At 45.0% G+C, this 24,907-nt stretch overlaps 1 protein-coding gene and 1 long non-coding RNA gene across 5 annotated transcripts in view; one reads left to right on the forward strand and one right to left on the reverse strand.

Moving 5' to 3' along the window:
* The window catches only part of SLC2A9 (solute carrier family 2 member 9), a 172,063-nt gene that overhangs the window by 109,383 nt on the left and 37,773 nt on the right, over positions 1-24,907 (reverse strand). For all 4 annotated transcript variants that reach the window (XR_004230192.1, XM_031942313.1, XM_031942312.1 and 1 more), the window contains one exon: positions 803-935. Coding sequence is in view for 3 of the 4 variants with exons in the window: in XM_031942313.1 (XP_031798173.1) it covers positions 803-935 (133 nt within the window). In the remaining variant the exon portion in view is untranslated. The remainder of the gene's footprint in view (positions 1-802; positions 936-24,907) is intronic.
* Positions 837-9,494, forward strand: LOC116419867. The gene is made up of 2 exons (XR_004230193.1): positions 837-917; positions 1,979-9,494. It is a non-coding gene; the product is annotated as an uncharacterized LOC116419867 (long non-coding RNA).

Genomic DNA, 24,907 nt, shown 5'->3' on the forward strand with positions numbered 1-24,907 from the left:
AAATCCCTTCTTCCCGGTCACCCAGTTAATAGCCAAGTCTGGAGATCCAGCGCTTGTTCTATTCTACCAAGCCGCAGTAACTTGTCATGGTCCATTCAAGTCGGCAGGCATTGTGCACCAGCGTCCCAGATGTGCTGGGGACTCGGAGGGAAAACAAGCTTGTAACACGACTTGGGGGAGAGGAAGGGACGCAACAGCCACCACGGGGTAAAGCCAGAGCCGGGCCCAGCGAGTGCTCAGTGTTGGAGGAGCAAGAAAAGCTTCCAGCAGAGTCAGAAGAAGGCAAACGGCGGAGCCTGGACGTGAGCCTGAGTCTGCAAGGATGCCAGAAGGGCCTGTGCTTCGGGTAAAAAAAGGCTGGCTTAAGAGGCTAAGAGAGGGCCAGAGAGATGGCCACAAAGACCATGGGTTGCAGCATGAAAGGAAGAGAAATAAGGTCCCGACAGCTGAGCAAAGAGGCCGGCACGGGGCACCGGCGTGGGCCCGGCTGGGGCCTCGTGTGCCAGGGACACCATCGCTGAGGAAGAGTGCAAGGGAAAGGAGCAGGAGGAGTGCTTCCTACTAATGACCAGGACTGACGGCAAATGCGATCAGAGATGGCCAGGGAAATCCATTGTCACCCTTGCCACGTTTCCCTGGGTACCCGCTACGTGTTCCTGCTCCCTACACCACAGTAGTCATCACCAAAGCCATCGATAAAGGCTGAAATGAGCTGGGAACTGGAGAGACGTGCAAGCGCGCCTGCTCCACGCCGGCCCCCGCGAGCCCCGGCCCCCAGCCCCACATGCCCAAGCAGGCGTACCTTTGCGTGCTCCCTCCTGATCGTGCTTTTCAAAGAGCAGATAGCGCGGGGACTCTGGCAGGAACGGGAGGCTCACGAGTTGGATGGAGGCGGGAACCACAATCACGCCAAACAGGTAAGGCCACAGGGACTCCTAGGAACAAAGCGCAGATGTTAGTGGGACTTGTCCCTCGGGCACCACTGGAAGACTCGGGCTGAGGGAGGGGAGCCACGTGCCCTCCCCCACCCTTGACCAGCTGCCACGACTGCCGCGCATCCCCACCCAGCCAGCCAAGAGCAGCTCGTGTTCTACAGTGGAGCTCTTCACCTTTCTCAATCCCAATTTGTTGATCTGCACAATGGGTAAAGGATACCATTTACACAGTGCTGTGGGTATTACATCGTCCTTTCTCACACCTCCGGGAGGCTGGTAACCCAAGCTTCTATCCTGATTTCCCATATGAGAATACTGCAATCTTTTTAATTATAGATGTATGTTCTTTAAATATTTCCCAAAAACGTGTAAAAATCAACATTCATTTTCTTTTTAATATTTTAATAGTATTTGATTGTCCAAATATGTTCAACTCTGCAAAACCTTGTGTTCCACATTTTTCTCCCCCCCTGCCCTCTTCCCCCTCCCCTAGATTGATTAAACATGTACAATCCTTTTAAACATATTTCCATATTTGTCATGTTGTGCAAAATAGATCTGACCAAAAGGGAAAAAAATGAGAAACAAACAAAAAAAGGTGAAAATACTCCCCTTTGCTCCCCATGCAGCCTCCATAGCTCTCTCTCTCCATCCCAAGTCTATTGGGATTGCCTTGGATCACTGCCTTGCTGAGAAGAGCCGAGTCCATCCCAGTTGATCGTCACATAATTATCTTGGGCCGACCCCTGTGCCTTAAGCCACGGCGGGCTAAAGCCGGACTGGTTTTTAGAACACCTCTCTGTTTTTACAGATGGTGCGCACTGGGTGGGGTTCAGAGAGAGAGGTTATGGCTGGGGACCCAGAGCGCCGACCCGATCCCCCCATGTTCTGCGCTCAGTCGCTCGTGCTCAGGCTCACATTTAACAGGTTCCCACCACATGGGAGTCAGCAGGGGGCCACGGCTTGAGCAGAGCAGGGCGAGGGAGGCGGGGGGCGTTCTTCCCAGGTGGATTCCCTTTTGACTTTGGACCCCATGTCTACAGCATGAGATGCAGAGATGGGAAGATCCAAGTTCCAGCCCTGCAGAAGCCTCCCCTCCGCACAGGCATGTAGGCAGGCGGCCCAGCCATGCCCATACTCGGTGGAGGGCAGCTGGAGCCTCCGACTCCCGCAGGCCGGGACGCAGCTGCTCAGGACAAAGGGGCTGGACTCCTCCGCGGCCGTCTCTGACGCTGGGGATACAGACTGACCACCTCTTCTTTGGCGACCTGAGGCAGCCTGACTTCACATCACCCACAGACTAAGCAGGAGGCCCAGGGTTTGAAGCCTAGATCCTGCGGGGCAGAACGTCGGCACTGGAGGGCAACCCACTAGTGCTTTAGTCTAAAGCTAAGGTCTTCACAAGTCTGGCTCACCCTCCACGAGGTGGCAGAAGGGGTGCCTGATGGGGAGAAGGCCCGAGCGTTTCCCTCGGGACGCCTGGGCAGCATCTCCTCGAATTCGGCTCCATTTTCAGTGGCTCTCTGTCCCGGAGGAGGCTCGTGCTCCTCCTGCTCGGGGTTCTCTGCCGGTGATCCCTTCCCTCCTCACTTCTGCCTGGCAGCTCCTATCCACCCTGGAGAGCCAGCTCTATGCCCTGGGCATCCACCCCATCAGGACCAGCACTTCCCTCAGAGAGCACCAAGCCGTTGCCTTATGCTGGTACCGGACTCGAGTTCCATGCCGGGTGTCCGTGTGTGTGACCCATCTGGTTTCTCTCCCAGCATGCAGCAAAGTGCACCGTTACACGGACGCGGGAAGGAGGGCGTTTCTGAAAGCTTGGGTCAGCGTAAGCATTAGCAGCCAGACCGGGCACTGAGACTTTGGGAATATCCTCCGTGGTGAACTGGAAGCACACAAGGTCCAGGTTCTAATCCTAGTCTGATCGTCACGTAAATCTGGGGTGATTTACCTTCCTTCTTAGGACCTCAGTTTCCTTTCCGGGAACACAAGAAGCTTGTGCTCAATGGCAGAGATGACAAAACCCTTCCAGCTCAAGCCTTTATGGCTCTGGGCCCTTCTCTGTTACCCTTCCCTTTCCCCAGCACACTTTTGGACACCTGGTCGGTACTTACGGCTCGAGTGAAATAGAACCGCTAGATTTGGAATCCAAAGGTTCGGGTTCAAATGCTCACTTGGCATTCTACCAGTGACCTTGCAGAATCTATTTTCCCCACAGGCGTTTCTGTAAAACAAAGGGAGGGGACCAATTCAGGAAAAGCCTTCTGCTGGCTCTCACCACCTCTGCTCTAGTCGTCCCCAACCTTCATTTCTTGAGTAGAGTCGAGTTGGAAAATGGCCTTTAGCCAGCAGGACAGAGGCACAAAGTGTCTTCTCTAAGAGCAGTGAAGCCTTTAGGATCTGTGATGAGACCCAAAGAACATGGTGTTGGAAGGGCTCTTAATGATCTGCTGATGGTTTTCCTCCCGTTCGGAGCCCTGGCCAACAACACTCCTGGAAGTGGAGGACAGACCCGGGGGCAACACACGGAAAACCCGATTCCACATCCAGACACTCAAGGCCCTGTGCTAAGAGCCAGTGTGGATTGGGAGGAAACGTGCATAAAGTCACCGACTGTTAGAGATGAAGCCCGTACGCTTGCCCAGGCAGGAAACCGAGGCCCAGGTAACGGAGGGCAGAGCCGGCCTGGCACGTTCGGCCCGCCATTCTCGCGCTCGGGGGTCTTGTCTGCACCAGCCGACAAAGGAGACAGCTGTAAGTGCTTTGTAAACTCTCGTTAAGGAGGATTGTAAACGTGGGCAATAACGTCCTTACTGTGTTTCCTTCACAGTAGGAATATCGAGCAGAGACGATTGCAATCTGCACGGGATTGTGCACAGGACAGGCAAATGTAGTCTGAATGCTCCCATGCCCGGGAACCAGGAGGTTTGAATTCTGGTTCTGCCCATCTGCCAAATTGGGGCAGAAGTTCACTTCTCTGAGCCTGTAAAAGAGGCTCACTTAATACTCGAGCTACTTACCTCCCAGCTTCTTTGGAAGGACAAATGGAGTACTACTGCACACAGAACGCTGTGATTGGAAGCCACCGAGTTAATGAAACGCCTATTTTTATCCTCATAACCATTGTTAGCTTAAAACACAGGAGCTAAGAAATAAGCACTAAGCATAAAACACAAAGGATCGTGGGCCAGTGATAGGGAGATTTATCTAGCTCCAGCTTTAAAGCTCTCCAGGACAATTCCAAAGCTGTTGTTTATCTGGGACAGGGTAGAGAACTGAAAGATGACTGGAGCTGCTTCTCCAATGGAACAGGGAGAGCGTCACAGGCTGGTGGGCTCCGATTACTTCTGGAGGAGGGCTCGACTTCTCCCGGGAAGCAGAGCCGCCTCCTCAAAGACAAACTAAAGATCATTTTAATCCACTTCTTACAAAGCCCTTTATGCATAATGCAGCTGGAAACAGTGCAATAAAACCCCGTGATTATAAAACCTGAGGCATCCTTCTTCCTGATCCATTTTCTATGAGAATTACAAATAAATGGACTGTGGGGCTGCCTGCAGAGACTTTATTACATAGGAGGGAGAGAGAGGAAGGAGCCAGGGAGAGAGAATAGATGAAAGGCAGGTAAGTCAAGACAAAAACTCTGACCCATTTTATCTGTTAAGTTAAAGAAGATGGCAAAAGAATCAGATATTTAAGTATGAAAGGCATTATATAGATGGGAACTTCTGGATAGTTGGAACATTCCTAAAGGATGAAACAAAGGAAATCATCTTCAAAGAAGGGGATGAATAAGAAGTCTGAGCCAGGATCCAACTGCTGGGTCAGGGGCGAGAGACCCCAAATCCCAAGTGCTCTGGAATCCAGAAGTCGAGAACAAGTCAAGGAAACCACGCTGGGTCAGCAGACGGGGGCCAGGAATTTGGGCCAGCTGTGTAGAGCATTCCCGTGTGCTCCTCACCTTCACTCTTTGCTAAGGAAGGGTCCAGAGCTCAGTCTTGGTGACTCTTCCAAATCCGGGGGCCGGGCGGGGGGGCCCCCTGTACGGAGATGTTGGGACTCTTTCCCGGGCTCACTCCAGCGGCCCATTCAGGGCCAGCCTTGGGGAATGCAGCTCAGGAGAGGAACCTGGAGGCTGGAAGGAACCCTAGAAGCTGTCTCCTGATGGGAATCTCCTCAACAGCATGCTTGGCTAACGGCTTTCTCAAGGAAGTCTTCCAGCTCTCAGCCAATGGCCCTTTTGATCCCACGTGAAGGTTCCTCTCTGCAATGGCAGAGCACGCCCAACAGTCTTCAGAAGAGAAAGGGCGACAGATCTCTATACAGCCTCCATCTCTCAGGCAATGGACGGAGCGGGGGGAAAGGGGGGGCAAGACATGGCCCTGAACCATTTCTCCAGTTCCCCCACAGCTGGCGAGCTTCCCAGCAGCAGCCCAATTAAGAAGGTAACTAGGTCACCTTCTGGGCCTAAGACTTTCACTTTTGTAGCCACAGAGCATGGGTTTCTTGGTCCAGACCCATTATCTGAATTACCACCAGCAATGTGATGCTCCCAAAGTGCTCACTTTCTTTAAATGTCTCTAAAATCTGGGTCCTTCCTACACTTCCTTTTTCTCACCCCTTCCCCCTTTCCACAGCCGTGTGACCCTGGCCTCCTAGCTGCCCCCACCCAGGTTCTGCCATCTGACTGCCTCACTGCTGGCGGGGGGGGGAGGCAACCCTCCAGCCCCCCAGCCTCCTTCCCTCTGCTTCTCTCCTTCCCTGGCTTCCTCCCAGACTCCCAACCCTCCTCCTCAGACTTCCCTCCGAGACTGTCTCCAACACATCCTCCAGTCTGCCATTTGTACCCTCTCTCATTAGATGGGGCACAAGCTGCCACAATTTCCATCCCAGGGCCTGGCACCTAGGGGCATCTGGTAAATGCCTGCTGGCTTGCCCTGGAGCCCAAGTCGAGTTCGTAAAGCCGACTCTGGCTCTTTTCCTAGAACTGACTAGAGCCAGAGACTTGGGAGTTGCCTTGGGGAGCACAGAGGGGAGACAGAATGGAGCAATGGTCTGGGAAAGGTGAGAACGAAAGTCCACATCTAGGAGCCCCTCCCTGGCCAAATGAAGATCATGGCTGTGGTGCGGTAAAGGGACTACATGGGACACATCACCAGTCTGCCAAATCACGGCCTCGGTCTGAGTCCCATGAGATTAACTGAGTCGTCCTGAGGCACGGGGCAGTGGCCATCACTCAGAGTCACAAAGACCGATTCTTCTGAGTTCGAATCTAGCCCCAGACACTTATAGATCTGTGACCCTTGCCCCAGTTTCATCTGTAAAATAGTTAAATCTACCTCCCAAGGCTGTTATGAGGATCAGATAATAGTAATGGGTTTAGCACAGTTCCTGGCACACAGTGACTGCTATACCAAGACATACTAGTACTGTTATTCACATGGCCTTCCAGGTTCTGCTCACTTTGCATCTTCATGAGCAAACGGAAGAGCATTGACGATGACAATATGAAACATTGCTCCAAAACAATAATGAAAGAAAAGCCCATTAAAACCCCTTTGAGGCTTGCCCTCATAATCAGCAAGTTGGAAAAGACAAATAGAGACCAGTCAGTACCGGAGGGGCTGCAGGAGGATATTGGCAGGTGAGCTGGAAATCGGAAAACTAGTTGGAATTAGGCAAGTGGCTGAACTATGGATAAACTCTTTGAGCTAGATACCTCACTGCTGGACAAATATCCCCAAAAAGGCTAAAAATAGGAAGAAAGGCCCCTTATGCCCCAAAATATGGAAAATTGGGGGGTTTGTTTGGTTTGGGCGATCACAAAGAACTGGAAACAAAGTGGTTGAGAATGGCTGAACAAATTATGGTTTATGAATGGATCAAGGATAGGATCTGGTGACTTTTGGACAACTACGAGGGGACAACCTCATTCTTTATTGGAGACATAAGAGAACGTTGGCTTGTCTGAGGACCACAGCATTCAGAATTTGCAGCTAAGCTGAAGAGTTGTTTCTAATCTTTGCTAGGGAGGGAAGAAGACCCCTTTGGCCCACCCTCCAGGCCTCTTTCTCTGTTGAATCAACTTCCCAGGGGAGTGATGACAATGGATGGTACTTACTTGGGTTACAACTGCGATAGAAGAAATGGTAAAGACGGGACGCAAACGTGAAAAGACTTGTAGGAACTAATGATAGTAATAAGGATATTATCACTGCTTGCCAAGCTCTGACACAAAAGGGAAGGCAGAGAGAGGAAGTGCCCCATCAGGAAGCGGGAGACAGCAGTCTCTGTGCACTGACAGAATGACTCAGCCTGTTCTCCCAAAACCTCAGCCTTCCAGTGACAGATTGGGTTCTCCGCCCCCACTACAAACCATGGCCCCCGGCCTGCTGTACTGCTTCCTGATTCAGCGGTACCCAGGAAGACTCTGGGCTCTGACAAATGCTGAATTCCCTATGGATTTCGTTCCTCTATGAACATTTGCTATAAGCCTACAAAGGAGGAAAAATCCTCATTAATCTCCTTTTAGAGACTGAGATTTTAGCTAGAAGTGAGAATGTCAAAAGTCGAAGGAACCTCAGATGTCACTAAATATAACCTTTTTCCCCCTGATTTTTGCAATGACTAAATTCAGGCTCATTGAATAGAAATGATTTCTCCAAGGTCTCAAAGCTGAGACTTGGGCTGGACCAGGGTGCTCTCGCCGTACCTCTTCTGGGTATGACCCAACCCAGGGGAGTTATACTTCTGTTCTCTGGCAACAACAAAAGTCAAACCATGAAACACGTGCTCTTATTTTATTCTAGAAGACAGAGATGAACCATTCAACCAAGGGAGCCTAGAATCTCCTTTGTTTCATCCCAGTAATGTCAGAAGAGGGACACGGCTGCTATAGTTGTTTTATCCCTTTACTACACACATAAAAGACAAACATATATGCATGTATATGTATGTGTACATGTAGACATACAAAAATATACGCACAAATATCAGAAAACACTAAGGGCAAAAGTTAAGAGACAGAAGTCGGCAGACTAACCCGGCATATTTTCCGAGATTTTTTAAGTGACTGGCTCAGAATACCCAAGAATACAGATATTTGTACTTTAGAGTTAGAACAATCTATTCCAACCTCTTTGTTTCAAAAAGGAGCCACTTCCCACTTAGGGGAAAATCGGAGGACTAAATTGACTTCTAAGGTCTCTTTCAGATGAAAAATAATCATACGATCCTTTGATGCTGGAATTCACAGGACTACTTAGAAGCAAAGCTAAAAATCAAATTCTCATCTCGGCTTCCGGGCCAAATTTCACCTATAGCTAACTATTTGCTAGTGATTCGAACATTTCAAGTAACTATTTAGTCTACAGAGATTGTGAGATAAACTAACATCCAGCCTCTGAGGGCCACGTACAGCTATATGCTTGTGCATGTAGAGGTATAAGCAAAGGAGGATTTGGATCCCTGCCCAGTCCCCCATTCAGCTGATACAGAGGAAATATGAAGAGATGAAGGGAGAAGGGGGAGAGGGGGAAACGGAGGGAGCAAAAGAGGGAAGACAAAAAGGGGAAGGAGGCGGAAACTAAAGGATGAAGGAAGGATAGGCGGGAAAGGAAGACAAAAGAAGGAAGGGTCATTTATTACATGTCTATTACCTGTCAGACACTGTGCTAATAAGCTTTTTACAAATATTACTTTTGATCCTCACAACAATCCTGGCGAGTCCGTGCGATCATTAGTTTATCTTGAGAAATCTGAAGCCGAGGTTAAGTGACTTGGTAACCTCACACAGACATTGAGTGTCTAAGGGCCAGGCACAAAGTCCGCTGCCCAACCACTGCCCCAGGAGGGAGTAATTACAGGGATGGATGTGTCAGCAGCCAGCAAGTGTTCCTCCGTATGTCACTAGGAAGTCTTCTCTCTGCCGGAGTCATAAGGGAGGCATAAGATGCACGATGAACAAGATGCAACGTGGACAGTGGAAGGAAGAATCCAGGACGAGTGTAATGTGCTTGTACCAGCGTGATCTCCGGACACACGGCTTCCCGATGGCGAGGCTGGATCTCTAACCATCTGGCGCACTGCCTCTGCAGAGTGTCTGTCTATACCTGTCTTCAAACACGTATTAGAGTCTTTGTATTTTGTTCCTGTTCACATTAACCCTCAGCCACTCCTGCCACCTGGATTCCATTTTGCCATTCTAATGAGAGCTGGTTTCCATATTGGCAACCCTTAGTACCTTCTAAGTCAAAGCTGCAGGTGACGCCTGACCCGCTGATCCAGACAGCAATAGAAGGACAAATGCATAATGAGTTGAGCAGGCAGTGTGCCCTCCCCCAAGCAATCCTGGTGTACACACCAGAAGTGGAATAAAAGAGATTTTAAGGACAAAGGTGGCCAGAAAACCCAGCTGATCAGGAAGAGGGATGGTCTGAAGTCTTGTCAATCTCCTTGCCCCAGTCAGAGAACCAGAGAAAGGCCTCTCTTGGTTTGGTGGCGAGGGATGTGCTCACATAGGACAGCAGGGGAAAGCACTGGACTAAGAGTCCAGAGAACCGAGATCAAAAGCTGGCCTGAACCCCCAGCATCTGTGATAGCAGAGTGGGAATAAGCTTTAAATCACAGCCCATTGAGTCTCGGAGCTAGCGAGAGCCTGACCCAAGTTCTTGGCCAGTCCTTTGGGAAGCACGACTCCCTTTATGTTCATTCCAGAGAATTGTCAACCTGTCTCAGCTCAAAGCCAGTGATACCGAACCCCCAGCTGTGTGTCCATCGCTGGGGCACTGCTTCCTGAAACCAGGCAGAAGGATTTCCCCTGAAACCAGAATCCACAGCTAAAGGCTAAGCCAGTCTTCCTGGAAACACACTCAAAATCATTGGCTTGTGTGTAGTTCATCTCAGAGACTTTGCCAGGCATATGTGGGGCTCAGCACTGCCCACCCGATCCTTCTCTTAATTTATTCTTTTCCCTTTGCCCTGCTTCCTTTCCCAAACTTACCCTTCCTCCAAGCACCATCTTTTTTTCCTTCTTGGCTTTGAAGAGGTATGATGAGGGGAAGTATCACAAAGTGGGGGTTAACATCACATAGCAGAGGGAGAATTTTTGAACTCGGTCACTAGTTGTACAATCCCTGGGCCAACAACTACTTTCTCAGCACAACGGAGGCGAATAATCTTGCTTGTACCTAATTTGTATCCTGGCGAGGAGGACCCTGGTAAATACCGAACCAATCACAAGTGGCAACATCTCCTGAAACGACTGTTATTACATGTCTGTCAGTGCTGTGTCCAGAAGATTGTGAGCGGCTGAATGTGCTTAGTCACAATGATGGTTTGGCTTCTGTATATTATGGGTGAGTTCTCGGGGTATCGTGAGGTCTTTAGTTTAGTATTTTGTCATTTGTCCTGGAGTCAGATCAGTTCAAATCCTAAGATATCTACCAGCTGTGTGATGCTGGGAAAACACATAATCCCTCTGATTACTTTCTCATCTACAAAATGAGAATTAAAAATTGTACCTACCGCCCAGAGCTGTTGAGATGATCAAATGATATGATACATTTATGCACTCTGTAAACCTGAAAATGCTAGTTATTGCTGTTAATAAGATCATTGTTGCCATCTGTCAATCCCTGAAAAACATCTCGACATATAATTCTGGCCACCAGGTGGTCTTACCAGGAATTAAGGAGGTGCTGAATTTCCAGCCTGCTGCAATGCTAGACTGGATCCATATTCTTTTGCGTGATAATCTATATTGATCCCAAAGTCCACATCTCTAAGCGTAACTCTTCTGTATTTTCCTGTAATAATGATCTAGTCTGGAATTGCTATTACAAACCTCCGCTTCCAGAAGAAAATCTTCATGATGCTCATGTGTTCCAACTTCTTCGTCAATATGTTATTATGGACAGAGTTCCCATAGAGATCAGCTGCAGAAAGCCTTTGGACTCCCCTCCTGAACGCCCTTTCTTTCAGTGGCTTGACCTGGAGGTGAGCGATCTCGGTTTACATCTGACAGATTCATGGCGCATGCCCATTGTCAAGCCTTACTATTCCGTAATGAAATGTCTCCTTATTTCTGTAGGTTTGGCACAGTAAAGACTATAGATTTTTTTCCTTTGTGCTGTTGAGTATCAATCTTTCTATAGCTGCTTTCTGAGGATGGGCTTTAATATTCTATAGGGTTTTATTAAGGTACTATTTATTAAAGTACTATTTTATTAAGGTAACTATTTTTATTAAGGTACATTTTTTATTTTAATTTTCTTTTTAAGATATTTATTAAGGTACTATTAAGATCTGTTCTACTCTACATAGCAAGACCAGTATTCTGTAGGAACTAATTGCCTGAAATGTCTTCTTATTCACCTTTTGATTTTAACAGATGCTTAACAACTTCTGCCGTAACATTCACCTTGATGATTTTTTGCTCAGAATGTCTTCGCTAAAGGAGACCAAGGTATTGATAGATATTATCCTCATCCTTTGGTCTAACAGAACCTTGAGATTCTGGCACGAAGCCTATTTCTAGCTTTCCTTGACACATGTTGAGAATTTTACTTATTGAGTAAATACCAAGTTGGTTTCATGACAACCCAAATCCAAAATGACTTCTCGAAAACAGCCTAAGTGAGCCCATGTCCTTGAGATAGTGGAGCTATTTTGCCATCTATGTTATTAAATATAATTTCCAAAATTCACAATGAAGATTTTCAAAGACCTTGGAGTCTTCAGCGTTTTCCTTTTTAGGTCTTATTAGCTAGTCCATTTTACTTCTTACTTCATCTATCCAGATTTAAAGACTTTTTTTTAGGATTGCCCCATAAAGGGGTTGAAGCTGGGAAGTCTCTGTTGTAATTCAGTCATTTCAGTCAAGTCTGACTCTTTGTGACCTTAATTGGGGCACCCTTGGCAAAGACACCAGAGTGGTTCGCCATTTCTTCCTCTAGCTCATTTTACGGATGGGGAAACTGAGGCAAACTGAGTGACTTGCTGAGGATCCCCGGCTAATGAGTGTCTCAGGCTGGATCTGAGCTCACAAAGGTAAGTTTTCCTGACTCCAGGCCCAGAAGCTGAAGCCAATGTGGATAAAATATGGCATGACACCCTCGAACACATTGAGATCTCTTTTCCTCCGTGGCAACAGCACTTTGACCCATCGTGAAGGTGTCATTTGGCTGCTTGGGCAGTCAGGGTCACTTGCCCTGAAGCATTTCCAGTGGGTAAAGGTATTGGTATTTCCAATTTACTAATTTCTGATTAACTAAGTTGGGCGCTTCACATGAGAGGTCTCCAGAGAAGCTTAACAGGGAGGAGACATGTTTCACTAACATGTACTTGTGCACTCTGCCCTATAGTCAGATTTTAAAGCTTACAACAACAGCGGCTCCCACTCATGTGGGACTTTATCGTTTTTAGAACGTAGATCTCCTTTGATCTTTACAACAAATCTCATCAGGAGAGAGCTTCATCACTTTTCACTTTACAGAGGCAGAAAGGCTCAAAAAGTGGAAATTGGGAAACGCTCATGTGGCTCAAGTTGCAGAGGCAACTTGATGAGAAGCATCAGAAATTACTGGTCTTTAAAATACCAGCAGGCCACAGCCTTTAAGGGACACATTCAGAATTCAAGGTCTGCCCGTGATACTTAGGATCTGTGCAACTCAAACACGGATTCACTTCCTCCCAACCTCAGTTCTGTAAAATGTGAAGTAATAATACTTGTACTACTTACTCCACAATGCTTTTTGTGAGGAAAGTGTTTTTTTATAATAACTTTTTATTGCCAGAACCCATTCCAGGATAATTTTTTTTACAACATTATCCCTGGCACACACTTCTGTTCCGATTTTTCCCCTCTCTCCCTTCACCCCCTCCCCCAGATGGCAAGCAGTCCTATATATGTTGAATATGTCTCAGTATATCCAAGATACAATATATGTGTGCAGAACCAAACAGTTCTCTTGTTGTTCAGGGAGAATTGGATTCAGAAGGTAGAAATAACCTGGGAAGAAGAACAAAAATGCAAACAGTTTACATTCATTTCCCAGTGTTCTTTCTCTGGGTGTGGCTGCTTCTGTCCATCATTGATCAATTGAAACTGAGTTAGGTCTCTTTGTCAAAGAAACCCATTTCCATCAGAATACATCCTCATACAGTATCCTTGCTGAAGTATATAATGATCTTCTTGTTCTGCTCATTTCACTCAGCATCAGTTCATATAAGTCTCTCCAAGCTTCTCTGTATTCGTCGCGCTGGTCATTTCTTACAGAACAATAATATTCCATAACATTCATATACCACATTTTATTCAGCCATTCTCCAATGGTGGGCATCCATTCATTTTCCAGTTTCTAGCCACTACAAACAGGGCTGTCACAAACATTTTGGCACATACAGGTCCCTTTCCCTTCTTTATGATCTCTTTGGGGTATAAGCCCAGTAGTAGCACTGCTGGATCAAAGGGTATGCACAGTTTGATAACTTTTTGGGCATAGTTCCAGATCGCTCTCCAGAATGGTTGGATTCATTCACAACTCCACCAACAATGCATCAATGTCCCAGTTGACGAAAGTGCTTTTTAAAAAAATGTTTTTAGCAAAAAGAAACTCAAAAGGGAGCCAACAGAGCAATTGTATTATAACTTTGTTAAATTAACTTCATGTGTAGCCCATCTTATGAGACACAGCATTTCTGGGAGATACAGCAAACAGATGTTTGGGGAAAACTCTGGAGGCCATGTGTGAGTGGCCGGGATTGGTTTGCAGAGATTTCTGGGAAGAAGAAAAGAAAAAGTCATGGTGCATCTAAGAGCCAGAATTTGGGACTTGCCTCCAACGTGGCTCTTTCTCCATTCTTTCCTCTTGAGCTGCCTCATCGGGCCTCCAATGGACACGCCATTCTCTTAACAGCTGTGTTTTGATCGGAATAAATAGTTCCTGGAATACTTTGGCTTTCTAGTTGGGTCATCAACCTAATTGCGGGAGAGCGGCCTTATGCTCCTGTGAAGATGGCACCCGCCGACTTTAATGGATGTGCTCACATTAAAATACAAACAAAACATTCCATGTGATCCCACTCTCCAGGACCTCCCCTGTTCTCTCCTTGCATTCACAATACTTTTATCTCCTAACTCAGTCTTTGCTCTTCTGAGCTGTTCCCCAACAACCTTAGACATTTTCTAGCTTGAGAATAAACCACAAATCTCATCTAATTTAACAGATACAACAACTGACAGCTACAGAGTGGATATTGCTTCCCCAAGTTCACACAGCTGGCTAATTTTCATCTGAAACATCAGGTGGTCCACTGAGACCACAGTGGAATTGTCTCTTCCTGGGCAGCGTGGGGAATCTGAATGGGACACTAAAGCTCATCAGGCTGATCCAGGGGGACCTCTGCACTCCAGCTTCAGTGGGCTCCACTCCAGTTCAGTAAACTAAACTGCGCTTCAGTAAACTTCAACTCTTTACCCTTCAGATAACTGTCTTAGAAGAATCTTTGTATTATTAATACGTGGCTACCCGGCTTCCTCCACTAACATATGGGATAGCTAGCCTGGGGTCAGGAAATCCTGAGTTCAAATCCAGCCTCAGACAGTTACTGTTGGGCAAGTCCCTTCACCCTGTTTGCCTCAGTTTCCCGATCTGTAAATTGAGTTAGAGAAGGAAAAGGCAAAATACTCCAGCGTCTTTGCCAAGGACACCTCAATGGGGTCACCAAGAGTCAGAAATGATTGAGAAGATCGAACAAAAAATTCTCTATTTGGATATTACAAGAACAAATGAATGTCAATCAAAAGGCAGTATCAGGAATATGATAAAGTGGGATCTAGCATTCTTTGTTGCTAGGGCCTTTATTTTTATTTTTGCAAAAACCGAAAATGTCTCCTTGCCTGTTCTTATCAATTTTTTATCCAGAATTCAACATTTTGTCAATTCAGGAGAGGATTCCCAGGCTCCAATTTTAGCTAGATCATCGTTGAACTGTCCGAATGGGAAGAAACGAGAGAGCCTTTTTATCTTTCCTTTTAGTCTTACACTGAAAGAAAACTAGAGCAAAATCCTAGGGAAGAAGAGGGAGTAGTTTCAGAGTCACAAAATCAGAGATTTAGAGCTCTGTGTGAGCAACACAATGCTAAAACAAATGAAAGCCAAGAGAGAATATTTATAGGCAAATACTGCTTTGCTGCTGTTCCATCATTTCAGTCATGACCCTATTTGGAGTTTTCTTGGCAGAGACACTGGAGGGTATTCTCTGTTATGATTCTTACAAGACAGTAGAATTGATCTGATCCTCCAAGAAGATGTTATGGGCCAGAACTTGAAAGAAGGTGCTAAATGGAATTGAGGAGACAATGGTTAAATCTAATTTAGCATTGATTTAATCCTACAACAAATAATGGTTTCCTAGTGATGGAATAACTGATGTATACTCAGTGTGGGCATACAAGCAAGAAGCTCTCAGGGCCAGACACAGAAGCCCACTAGAAACTCTCAGAGGAGACAGATTCATTTCAACTTCCAGCTTTGTGCTGGCTGGAGGCTTTGGATTCAGAGAGAGCTGGAGGCTGAAGCTGGAAGAGACAAAGGACAAGCTGCAAGAGCTCTTGGAACCAAGGAGAGAGAGAGGCTTCTAAGAAAGCTAACGGGGCTATTCTGGAAGAGACAATAAAGGATCTGAACTTTTATCAGCTGGCTGCATTTGAGGTGATAATTACTTTGAACCGAAACTAAGGCTGCCTCCAGAAGCCCCGCAAGAAATCTGCTCCCAGAGAACAATATATTTTAGGGAAGAGAACATTACAATTCTCCAGCTCATTTTACAGATGAGGAAACTCAGGCACACTAGGTGAAGTGCCTTGCCCAGGGTCACCCAACTAGGAAGTGTCTGAGAACAGTCATGAGCGTCTGGACGAGGGGACGTGAGCCTTCCGGACTCCAGGCGCTCGGTCCACTGCGTCCTCCTCAAACTCTTGGTGCGCAGGAAAAGGAGAGGCCGCCCTGCCCAGAGCTGAGCCATCCCAGCACTGCCGCTCATGGAGCGTGACCCAAGCAGGACAGTTAAGCTCTGGGCACCTCCGTTTCACAGACAGCCTAAAAAGGCGTCCTTCTCCTTTGTGAAAGTTGGGGGACTTGCAATGCTCCCCCTACCCCCAAACTGAGCTCCTTGAGATCAGAGACTGTTTTTGCCTTTCTCTGTGTTCCTAGTGCTTAGCACAGTGCCTGGCACATAGGAGACACTTAATCAGTGCTTGATGAGCTTGACTTCTTAGAAATTATTCATAATTTTGAAGAACTGAATGTTCTAAATGCCTCACTACTTCCCATATTCCATCACTGAATAGAATATAGCCAATATGCTCAGTTAAAAAAAATCAATATTCAAGAATAAGGATCCTGTTCCTAATTCTAATGGTACAGCCAATGAGTCAATGATTTAAAAAGAGTTGTTCTTTCTGCCTTCATTAAGTTGTTGGCTATGAAAAAAATTAAAATGTGTTAGAATTGTGCAAGCACATTGGAAATCATCTTTTTTTTTACAGCAGGGACCCAGTGTAACCCCAACATTTTCTTGTGTTGAAAACTGTGCTTCAGCTGCAAGGCCAACTAGAGCCCAATTCATGTAGAATGAATGGCTTATCTCTGTTAACTTTTTTTGAATTCCTCTCTTTCCCTAGAACATCATATAACTGGCAGCTCTCTTCCCTGCACCCCCCACACATGATAATTTTCAAGAGAAAAAATCTGCTTTCTGAATTACACTTGGTCACTTTCTCAGCAAAACTGACAACAGAACCATATATTTTTCTAAACATAGGATACTATGACTATTGGCTATCAGGGGGCCAAAAACTTCTGATAAAGGTATATCTGAGAGGGTAAAATAGAGGAAGTAGGACTTGTAAAAAAAACAAAACAAAAAAAAACATTACTGCTCCTGACTTTCTGAATTATCTATCTAGAGCTTCCTAGTGTTATAAGAAGCCTTCTAGACAAGTTTAGGCAGACACAAAGGCTTCCTAGCAGCAGCTGCCACCTTCTGTTCCCACAATCCAACGTTTCTGCCTTTCTGTTTGTGGTACCACTAAAAAGTCAAACCATCTAAAGGCAAAATTCTAATATAGCATTTAATATAGAGTTATAACTCAAAGGAAGAATATTTTACTTCAGAGGAAGCTCTCAGGTTACAGCTTTTGACCCAAATGAAGACACTTGTTTTTCACTGTAGAAAAATTGGGTCATGACTAAGAAAGTTGATGTTTAATGCCTCAGGGAAATAAAACAGCTATTCACAAATCACTGAAGTATGAAAATCATTTTCAAAGGACAGAAATAATGTTGGATTCTTCAGGGCTGATTGCATTTCTTTTCACAGTCTTGACACAAAACAAAATATTCCTAAGCTAAAATGAATCCCAGAGAAACTACAGACCCAGATGCTCCCATGAAACATTGTGTTATGTAACCCTCCACTTGGATTGGATGTGCTGAAAGCTAGAGAAGAGTTTGATCCCTCCTTAATAATTTAATAAAATTATTAAAGCGTAGTCTTCCCAGTCTTGGAAGGACCTGAAGCCCTCATGACCTTTGAGCTTGGGGACAATATGCTCATGGAGGCTGGATCTTGGAAGTTACTCTTTGACAGAGTTAGTGAAATAGGAAATCAGAGAAAAGTCAGAATTTGTGGAAGGCTATGATGAATCTTCCAGAGAAATAAGAAGCCAGAAGCTAGAGGGCAGCAGTACTGGTGCGATGGAGGATATCTGGCTCATACACCAACAGTAATGTGTTTTCAAAAAGGACCATGATGTCCAGGAGGGATGCGAGAAAATGCAAGGAACCTGGAATTAAGTGAGGGAGGGCTGTGCAAAGTCACCAGCTTCTCTTCCTCCTCGCAAGCGATCCGGTGGCAAGATATAGATCTAGGCTGGAGATGCCCTGGATGCAGAAGACATCTTGGCCTTTCTTCAGCAGGTCTTAGTCTGATGGAAGCAATGACTAGTGACTAACACAAGGAGCACTGAGGTGGAAGGAGTTCCTCTGGCTCTCTAATCAATCTGTTAAAAGGAATCTGGCATTAATGCATCATTGGTGGAGTTACCAACTAATCTTACTATGTTGGAAAGCAATATGGAGCCGTGGCCAAAGGGCAATCGGATCCTTTGATCCAGAAATATCACTCCCAGGTTTGTATCCCAAAGAGATCAGGAAAAAGGCAAAAGGGCCTATTATGCGTACAAAAATGTTTATAGCACCTCTTTATGTGTTGGGCTGGAAATTGAGGTGATGCCCATCTGCTCCTGCGGAAGGGCTGACCAAGCTGTGATGTGGGGTCGCTGGAACACTACTACGCTGTGAGAGATGATGAGCAGGAGGATTTCAAAAAAACCTGGGAAGACCCATGTGAACTGATGTTGAGTTCAGCAGGCAGAACCAGAAGTCTGAACACAGTAGCAGCTCCACTGCGCGATGACTGACTTAGCTCTTCCCAGGAAAGCACTGGTCCCACACTTCCAAGGCTCATAATGGAAAACGCTTTCCACGTCTCAAGAAAGAATTATGGAGTCTGAATGCAGCTCGAAGCAGACTGTTTCCTTTTTTTTGGTGACTTCTCCCTCCTGTTCCATTTCTTCTTTCACAACGTGACTAATATGGAAATATGTTTACATAATTGAACACACATAATTTCTATCAGATTGCTTGCCAGCTTGGGAAAGGATTGAACGGAAGAAAGGGGAAAAAATTGGAACTTAAAATTTTATTTTTAAAGTGAATGTTGAGAAGCTAAAAAAAGAAAAAAAAATAATCCAGTGGAGAAGTGTAGCTAACTAACCTATTTCTTCCCAAGCATAAGCTGCAACTGGTGATATGTCAAAAGTCTCCATTTATCCTCCATTTTAAACCAACTGCAAATGGTGGGGATTTATGGCTAAATTTGCATATCATTCAAGTTTATTTTGACTTGTGACTCAATTTGAATCTTTGAAAGGGCTTTCCATTTATTTAAAAATCCTTGATTGATCAGGATTAATGCGTTTTGCAGGTGTGCATGTATCATTCCATGCCAGGAAAAGGGAAGATAGTGGCAATCGGTGAATACTTGGAAAATAAGTCTAAATATGGGCTCTGTCCAAATAGTAGGAATTTTCCTAACTGAGGGATCAAAGGTATGAAGATTTTAAGAATAACTTCGTGGTCTTATATAAACTGCTTAGCCTAGCAGAGAGAGAACTCAAGCGAATCAAGGACCATTTCAGTCCTAGGCTAAAATGCATTTCTTACAGCCAAGCTAAGTCACTTTGAACACTAATTTAGGTGCCTTAAGCATAACTTCATCCTCCAACTGGAAAAGAAAGAGTGAGACAGAGGCTGCAAGGAAAGGCGAGATCGTAACCCTGAGCGGCTCAGTGGGAGGAGAAAGGCATGGTTTTCTAGAGCCCAGATCCTTTTAAAAATTAAATTCAATAAATGATCATGGACTAATCACTTTAGTTTTCTAAGCCTGAGTTTTTTCCCTCATAAAATAAGAGAGTTGGAGGATATTTCAAATCCCTTCCAGGTCTATGTCAATGCAGATACAGACTGTATCACTGTAAAATAGTTTACCGTAGATGATCACATTTAGTTTTCAAAACAAACTTTTGAGATACATAGAGGGAAACTTTACAAAGAAGGAAACTAAGGTTCAGAAAGGGAATATGATTTACCAGCAACACATTTTAGTCCATCAAGTCTCAAATTAAAGGCAAATTAGAGCCTTTAAATTCCTTTTATTTACCAACAGGCAGATAGACATGAAGATCCTGGGAATGGCAAAAAGCTCCAGACCACCAGAGCTGCTTCCAGTCCAGCTCTCACCTCACCTCTATAATCCAGGGAGACAAATGGCCAGCCATCCTCCCCAAAGCTGACCAATTGCCAAAGAGAGCAGGAAAGGCAGCCTGAGAGAATGAGTACCTCGTGCCCTCAGACCCGGAGGAAATCCTTTGGATCCCAAAGCCTTTGGAACAGCAATATCTCCAGCTCAAAGCTCTCAGCCATCATCCCAGAAAACAACCTTTGCCGAGATGGAGCCGACATTACTGAAGACCCAGAAAGGAGAGTTCTTTCCATCACTGTCAAATGGTTTGGCATCAGAAATTGGGAAGATTTTGCTAGTGGCCAGGACATTAAGGAATGGGACATTTGGAGGAACAATTTATAATTATGCAAATAAACTGACAAAAATGTCCATACTCTTTTACCCAGAGATTTCACTATTGGACTTAGACTCCAAGAAAGTCATCAATATAAAGTCCCTGTGTACAACAAAATATTTATAGCAGAGCTTTTTTGTGAATGCAAAAAATTAGAAACAAATTAAGTGTCATTAATTGGGGAATTGCAAAACAGATGACCACCAACTGGGGAGCAAATTATGGTACTTAAAGAATATTACTCTGCTGGAAGAAATGATTTGTCTGATAAGTTAAATAGGAAAAACCAAGAAAATAATATACACGATGACTACAACAATACAAATGGAAGGAACAATCACATGCAAATCACAAGTTGAAAAATTATAAAGAACAAGAAAGGTTCCAAAAAAGAGATATGAGAGAAAATTCCCACCCCTCCTTCCTGCTATAGAAGGTCTGCAAAGGTTACATTTTGCATATATTTTCAGTTATATTAATTTTTTTTCCTTTTATTGTTCCTTTTTTGCTTTTAAAATAGTATTTATCATATGGGAACAGGAAGGAAAGGGGGTAGAATGCTATGTGAAACTATGGTAACAACAAAACAATAAAAATTTATTTAAAGAAAGAGGAAAAGCGTCCTTTCCATCTGCTTTGCTGTCATATTCTACGGCTCACAGGATCCTTCCTTCTGACTTGCATCTGATACTTTCCACATGATTTGCTCCCGCTATTAGAATGGAAGCCCTCTGAAGGCAGAGACTGTCTCACTTTTCTATCTATTCCCAATACTTAGAATAGAGCACTGCACATGGTCTATCCACTCATTAACTCACCCAACTGTGAATTCTATTACTGAGGCAATATATGGGAAAGTTCTCCTCTTCCTAAATTGCAAGGTCACAAAGCGACCTATTTTGGCCGTCATGTAAGCATCTCTCCTTGCTCATTTCCTCTGCGGGACACCCCTGTGTCGGTGCTCACAGCTCCACTGGCACACACGGTACTCTTACCTGGGATCAGCCCAAGATTTTCTATTAATGCAAGAGCATAAAGGACGTGTCTCCATAGGGAGAGGCAAAGCTTTGGGAAGTAGAGAACATTGGACCAATTCCAATTCTGCTAATTCTACTGGATCTCACAGAGCCCTGTTTGGCTGGAAATGTGCTTTGTTGCCAGCTTCCTTACTTGCAACACAGCCTTTGGATTCTGGTGGTTCTGAGAAACTTTGCCTTCCGACCTGGTCTTGCCCTTGGTTTGCATTCATTCTACAACGCAGTTTCCTTTAGATCCAGAGCTATCCCTAATCTCTGTGACATTTTGGGACCCTGATAGAGAAAAGATACCAGCTAGTTTGATACTGATGTTCCCCGTGCACATAAAAACTGACTTTTTGAGCCCTCAAGACTACTTTTTGTCACATCTCAATCTTTTGCTTAAAAGCATTATTGATTCTTTTTTTAGTTTTTATCCTCTGAAATTATATATATATATATAAATATAATGAAAATGATTTATAAAAACTGTGCCAGCCTAAAGTCTGACATGAATGTTTAACTACTATAATCTGTGTTTTAATTCCAGCCAATTTTTTCTCTAATTCATCTTCTGACTGCCATAGCCAAAAAGCTCCTCACTCAGCTTCCTCTGTCTATGGAAGTTCTAAGGAAGGCTAGAATCAGTTTTGATCTAGTCTCTGTTCTGTCTTTTAAAAAATTATTTTTAAGCTCCATTGTCTTTCACTTTGAAGATGAAATGTGACTGAACAGAGAAAATAAAAGCAGCACAATTTTCATCCCTTGGAGATAAGCGGCCTCTCTCGGGATTGAGGCTCAGACATTATAAACCCAAAAGGAGTTCAAATGAAAATCTCTCACTTTAAGTTCTACGTGAACCCAGCAGCCCACTCTCTACTTTGTTACCGCACAAATTTGAGAAAGCAGTTTATTGAAGGTAATTTCATGCTACCTCACCAAGTGCCCCGGGATCGAGGAAAACTGAATCAGATGGAGGAAGGGAGAAAGCTCAATAGTGTAACTACATCCAGTTCTTCCCACATTCTAGTTCAATACAAGATTGATTACCCTCCAATGCTCATGGCACTGGGGATGAAAGAACAGATTGTCCCTGTGCCCCAGCTTGGGGACAGGGAATGAGCACGGCCGAGGGTAACGAAAGTCTTCCCTTTACTGTCGGTGAAAAGTATCTGCATTATGAGCGCAGTGGAAAAGAGCTAGGCTCGTGTGCACTAACCCTCCCTACAACACGGACAGGTCCCAGGTTAGAAACTATTTTAAAGAGTGAAAATTTCTCCATAAATCACAACAGATGTTCGTGGTTCAGACTTTGTACGTCTGTGTATGTATGTGACAACTGTATATACACACACATACGTGCCCACATTTGTGTACATGGAGGAGGCAAGGTGGCTCAGCTGGCAGAGCGCCGGGCCTGGAGTCGGGCCCAAATACGACCTCAGATGCCCAGGTCCCAGCCAAGCCACTGGATCCTTTGTGCCCGAGTCTTCTCATGTGTGAAACAAGCTGGAGAAGGAAAGGGCCCTGTCCCTCTGCCAAGAAAGCCCTCGAGACAGGCGGTGGTCCCCAGGGTCCCCCAGAGCCGGACGGGGGTAAGCGGCTCGGCCATACGGACTGTGTGCACAGATAGCTATGTATGGGGGGGGGGTCCGTACATACACACACACACACACACACACACACACACACGAGGCCAGGAGGCTGTCCAGCACAAGTACCGTGAGGGTTTGTTTGGGGGCTCCAGCGGGACACAAGAGCTGTCTCCAGGCTTGTTTCCCCCTCCCCGTTTTTTCTGAGGAGCGGGCACTGGGCCAACTGCCCTCCTCGGAGGTGGAGGAAGCCACGGAGGAGTCTTTTGGACCTGGCAGTCAGAAGATGAACTAGAGAGTGAGGAGAAATGCTCACCTCCCTTTGTTCTTTCCCAAAGTCCTTGGTTCCTGGGATGGTGTGTGGGTAGAATTCCGGTCAGCTCACCCACGTCCACATAGGAGAACAAGAAAATGCAACAGAGCGGACTCTAAGGAGCAGAAGGGGTCAGAGTACACAGTTCAGAGAAAGTTGGCGCTAGAAGCACATAAAATATCATAAGGGGAAAGGCCCTTCAGAGACGATAGAGGGCTGCAGTCAAAAAAGTAATTACAGATTTCCTAGCCTCACTCACTCATTTATAGATGGGAAAATGAGGTACAGAAGATAAAATGACTAGCTCAGGGCCAGAAAAGAGATTAAAGATGAAGAAATCTGGAGGAACCTAATGGAGTGCTATTCAAATGGCACCAGCGAGGAAAGATAGCTAAAAAAAATCCTAAATATAAAACACTCAGCTTTCAAGTCAGAATTTCATAATTTATTCTTGAAGGTGAAAAGTTGTTTTGGCTGACTTTAAAACGTATTTTTATACCAAAGAGGAGGGAAAGAAATTGTTATTTTTATGTGTGTCATCCAAGTAGTGTTTGTAAAGTTTTTGTATTTAAAACAAAATCTAAGAGGGTTTTTTTTTTTTCATCAAAACCAAAGAGATAGACTTGAAGATGTTTTTCCTTTGACTTTTCACTCAGACAAGGTCTATTTTTAAAAGCCAGTTAATCATGGTGTTTATTTTGTACCTGTCAGGTGAAATTAAAAAGTAGTATTTGATTTTGTAATATTAGTAACTGACTCACATGACAGAAATATGTGAAGGGGTCATCCATCATCATGACCTTACCTCTAAGGTAAGGAGGGAGACAACCTCTACACATAGAGGCATCATCTCAATGACCTTATGTTCTACTGACGACAATCCCTCCATGTGAAGGGGTCATCCGTCATTGTGACCTTACCTCTGAGGAGAGAAACAACCTCTACACATGGAGGTATCATCCCCAATGATCTTAAATTTGAATGAAGAGGAAAATCTCTACATACAGAAATGGGACAAGATGTAGCAAATCAAAAACAAGAAAGGCAGGAGGCTGCTTGGATTATGGGTACCGTGAAAGAGCTCACTTGAGGCTGTTCATGAAGGAAACCAGGATTTCAGGAGGCTCAAGGAAGGCAGCAGGAATGTCAGACCGGGAACCTGGCCTTTTCAAAGGTTGGAAATTGGGAGCCGAAGCCATCATGTTTTATTAAAAAGAAATAGGTCAAAATGGCCAGACAGCCAAAGAATGGAGGGGGAAATTCTGCACATCAATGGAAAGGTTGAAGAGGCCCAAGTTGTGAAGAGGTTTAAACGCCATACAAAAGTGTTTAGATTTGATGCTTGAGGTAATAAGGAGCTAATGCAATTTACTGAGTAGGATGTAAGATGCTGACTTGGTCAGACCTGAGCTTTGGGAAAACCATTTTGGCAGCTACGCAGAGGATGGTTATGAGTAACGAGGGGTAAGAAGCAGGGAGTTTGGAGGTTATTGCAATAGTCCAGGGAAAAGATGATAAGGGAATAAACTAGGAAGAGCTGGGTTCATGTCTCACCCCTGGAACATACTGACTGTAAGGTGAGCCTGAGCCAGTCACTTAGCTTCTAAATGTGAATGTGTGCATCTCTCTCTCTCTCTCTCTCTCTCTCTCTCTCTCTCTCTTTCTCTTTCTCTCTCTCTCTCTCTCTCTCTCTCTCTTTCTCTCTCTCTCTCTCTCTCTCTCTCTCTCTCTCTCTCATATATATATATATATATATATATATATATATATCAGATACATACCCAATATATATATCCCTACTTGGGTATGTATCTGATCTTCCAAAGTGGTCTCACATTTCTGTAATT

Source organism: Sarcophilus harrisii, chromosome 6, assembly GCF_902635505.1.
Source record: "Sarcophilus harrisii chromosome 6, mSarHar1.11, whole genome shotgun sequence".
Classification (NCBI taxonomy): Eukaryota; Metazoa; Chordata; class Mammalia; order Dasyuromorphia; family Dasyuridae; genus Sarcophilus; species Sarcophilus harrisii.